The sequence below is a fragment of the Mytilus edulis genome, unplaced genomic scaffold (assembly GCF_963676685.1).
Source record: "Mytilus edulis unplaced genomic scaffold, xbMytEdul2.2 SCAFFOLD_1687, whole genome shotgun sequence".
Lineage (NCBI taxonomy): Eukaryota > Metazoa > Mollusca > Bivalvia > Mytilida > Mytilidae > Mytilus > Mytilus edulis.
The window spans coordinates 18,413-22,042 of NW_027267830.1; the positions used below are offsets into that span (position 1 = coordinate 18,413).

A 3,630-nucleotide genomic window follows, 5' to 3' on the forward strand; every position below is an offset into this window, starting at 1 on the left:
ATGTTATAACTATTGGTAAGAAAAGACAGTATTGACAACATATGTTTTCAATGAAGCATGCATCCAGCAAAGGCATGTGAAATTTGATTAGACCATAGGAATTTCTTGTACAAACTGAAATTTATATCAAATGATCAAACAACCACAAATGTCAGTTAAGTGACTAAAGGTTTATTGAAGGCATGCACCTAATGAAAATCTTCATGAAATTCAGTGACCTCTTGAATTTACAATGTCTGCTCAATGTGGTTTCAATTTCTATTCACAGGGGACTGCAAAATAACACAAGTTATGGGTTACCCAGCTGCTAAACAAGATGAATCAAAATGACAAAAACAAACGGTTACTATAAATGATTTAATGGATGTAGGTAAAAACTAACAATGACTGAACAATTTTTTGCACTGATCCATAAATAGTTAACACATAGTGGTAAAACAATGAGACAACATGATAATAAAAGATCTATACAGCTCATGATATGACACAAAGTTTGATGAACATTTAAAATGTCTATGCTGAGACAGCCTCTACTTTCTGTTCATTGTCATTTGATTCAACTTTTTTTTCATCAGTTTTCACTTTTTTTGTTGGACTTGTTTCCTCTGAATCTTCTTCTACAGATCTTTTTTCAGATGTATTTTCCTCTGCAAAACAAATAAAGAAAAATTAATAGGAGATAAGGGACGACATCAAAAGTTCAATGAAGGATAAAAAACTTAATTCACCTAGTTTTTTCACTGACCCCCTCACCCCCCTCTTAACTTAATTTGGGAAAACTTGATTGACCCATATGGATATATGTAAAAACCAATGTCGGATAACCAAATCTTGCAGCAGTTCAACCCCCCACCCCCAAACTATTTGAATTAAGTTTTTTATCTTACATTGATCTTTTGATGTCGACCCTAACTTGGTGTAATTGTTAAACAAAATATGTACTCTCACAATCATTAGTTTTTTTACATTGCTAAAGGCAGTATGTTGATTGTTTTTTGGTCACATCATTTGAACTCTGATAGTTGTCTTGTGGCTATAGCAATTTTCTTTACATGTACGAGATACATGAAATGGTAAACTTCAACTGGTATCAAGTCTTCAAAAGATATTTTTTTATGGGTTTTTTTGCTTGTAAAATTTTTATCAATCTGAACTAGAGATTATATATTTGGATGCAAAAGCTTTCATTCAAATTTTTTACCAAGCTCTGTACATTTTCTTAAATTTTTTTAACTCAAAGTACAAAATGTATAGAACAAGTCTGCTGTGAATAAAGAGAGACAACTCTTAATTTTTATATAAATCAATGAGAGAAACAAAGTATACTTGACCATTAAATTACATCTACTTAATAGCAGGGGAATAGAATTGTTCAACTTTTTAAATATAGCACATTTTAACTGATTATTTGTTCATGCAATTTAGGATATTGCTCACTACAACATTAGCATACAGAATCAGTTACTTTTGTACGAAACAACATTTATATACACAATCTTGATGGCCTAGTGTCATAATCTTCATGAAACTGAAAAGTATATTTGTTTTACCTGTTTTTTCTGTTTCCTCTGAAGCATTCTGATTTGTATTTTTGCCATTTTCCTGAGATTCTTCTGTTTTTGTTTCTTCTGTGCTTTCAGCCTCATTTGTCTCTGTTGTCTCAGTTTTTGGGGTCTGAAGTGAAAAAAGTGTATATAAGTAATATGTCATATAAATTTATATACATGTTTGGTTTAGTTTGGAAAATAAAATATCTCATCTTACAATACAGCATTCCAAGTAGACCCTCTTCAAAAGCTGCTGCACTCAACTTTTTTTTTTTTTATATCAAGCTCATTTTTTAAATCCAAATTGAAGTTTAGAATAAGTCTGCTGTGTATAAAGAGAGACAACTCTTATCTATATATAAATCAATGAGATGCATTATATCCTTTTGGCCATTAATTAAATTACATCTGTTTAGCAGGGGAACAGAATCCATAACCTTTTAAAAATTTAATTGATGATAAATTTCAATTATAAAAAATCTGCATTAAGAACTGTCCTGCAAACTTATTTTACCCATTCTATACATTATAAACCCAATCTTTTGTACGTTTATAATAACAATTGTATTACTAAATTTCTTCTTTATTTTCTTTCATTACAACTTATTTCGCTCCACTGCTCTCTTTTTTTTTTTGGCTTATGCCACTGTCATAGCTGCAGTCTCCCACAAACTCATGAATCCATAGATCCCAAGCTAAATTTACTTTAAAGTTTAATCTTAGTTAATGGATTTTCTTTTGCATATGATGAAGCATGAATTTTATACAAGTTCCAGCTGTTGGGCTTGTATACTGTAGTTTAGCTTGAAGACTCGTCAAAAGCTTATATTGAAATAATAGATAGGCTTAAAACAAAACAATTAGTGCAAAGAGTTACTTCTTTTATATTGCCTTTCTGGAGGTCTAAATATTCAACTTTTCCCTTTTTTTCAAAACAAATTCTTTTCTTTTCGTCTTCATGATGAACTGTTAAATCTACAGGCTGGGAGCTCAATTTTAGATTTTTTTTTTGTTGGCCTGTAGATGATTTTTACAGGCCTGAGAGTAATTTTACACACCTGGGCTGCTACTCAGCGTGAAAACTGCTTTTAGTTTTGCATAATTCATCACTATGACCTAGTGGGATACCTTGTCTCTTGTATCAATTTGGTTAGTCAAAAAAGAAAATCAAGGGAATTAATTCAATCATGCATTCAAAACCTTTCAAAAAGTTACCCTTTAAAGTTTTCTTTGCTGCCCTTTAGATTTATATTTAAAAACCCCAATAATCCAATGGGAATAAATAGTGCAAACAAAAATTTAAGAAAAGAATTGGGATTTACAAACAAGATAAATGCAGCAGCAGCTTTGCACTCCCTCATACTCCAATCATGGTAATGGATCCATATAAGTCCACGTATTAGAAAATTCAAACATAAAGTAAGATACCCAAGTACATCATTTGGATGTTGCACTGTACCTACCAAATTCTCAATAAATAAAATTTTACAAATCTACATTCAAAATCAAATTCGCCCCACCCCCCTTTTTTTGGTGTTGATAAATCAGTAGGATTTCAAGAACTTTTTTATATATAATTTATTTATTAACTTACCTCTTCAACCTCTTTTACTTCTTTTGTCTCTTTGGTTTCAACCTCAGTGGTCTCAACAGCGGTTTCCCTGAAATTACAAAATTTTAAAATATAATAAAATTTTCTCATTTATTCAGTAGTGTCTTTCTCATTTTTAATCTGATTTTCTTTCCAATCATAAAAATGTTGTCAAGTTAATTAATCTGCACAACTTAAAAATCTGGGAAAAGAAGACTAGTCTATAATTAGATTTGCCCATCCCCCTTTTTCTCAACACAAAAGTCGTTGCAAAAAATCATAACAATGTAACATGTCACATTGGTTAATACACAACCAATCATTTTTCATTTCTAAACTCCGGAAGCAACATAAATTACGAAAACTAATCATGTAAAATGCAAATGATTTTTTTGTCGGCAAAACCAAAATCATGGCGGCATCTTTCAACTTTACGTCATTCATAAATTATCATTCTGTTTGCTATCTCACAAGACGACAACTTCATACATT

General features: G+C 30.9%; 1 protein-coding gene across 1 annotated transcript; it reads right to left on the reverse strand.

Annotated features, from left to right (window-relative positions):
• Nucleotides 1–343: 343 nt before the first annotated feature.
• On the reverse strand, nucleotides 344–3,277 carry LOC139506064 (prothymosin alpha-like). The gene is made up of 3 exons (XM_071295349.1): nucleotides 3,142–3,277; nucleotides 1,551–1,674; nucleotides 344–647 (listed from the first exon to the last, which is right to left on the reverse strand). The coding sequence occupies exons 1-3, from the start codon at nucleotides 3,247–3,249 to the stop codon at nucleotides 514–516; spliced, it is 366 nt and encodes a 121-aa protein (XP_071151450.1). The 5' UTR covers nucleotides 3,250–3,277; the 3' UTR covers nucleotides 344–513.
• Between the last annotated feature and the right edge of the window lie 353 nt (nucleotides 3,278–3,630).

Excerpts from the sequence above, each read along its gene's own strand:
- LOC139506064 (XM_071295349.1), bottom strand. The coding sequence starts at position 3,249 with ATGAGAAAATTTTATTATATTTTAAAATTTTGTAATTTCAGGGAAACC. Across the intron at positions 1,675-3,141 it reads AAGTAAAAGAGGTTGAAGAG|ACCCCAAAAACTGAGACAAC; the intron begins GTAAGTTAATAA and ends TTTTCACTTCAG. Across the intron at positions 648-1,550 it reads AGAGGAAACAGAAAAAACAG|AGGAAAATACATCTGAAAAA; the intron begins GTAAAACAAATA and ends TTTGTTTTGCAG.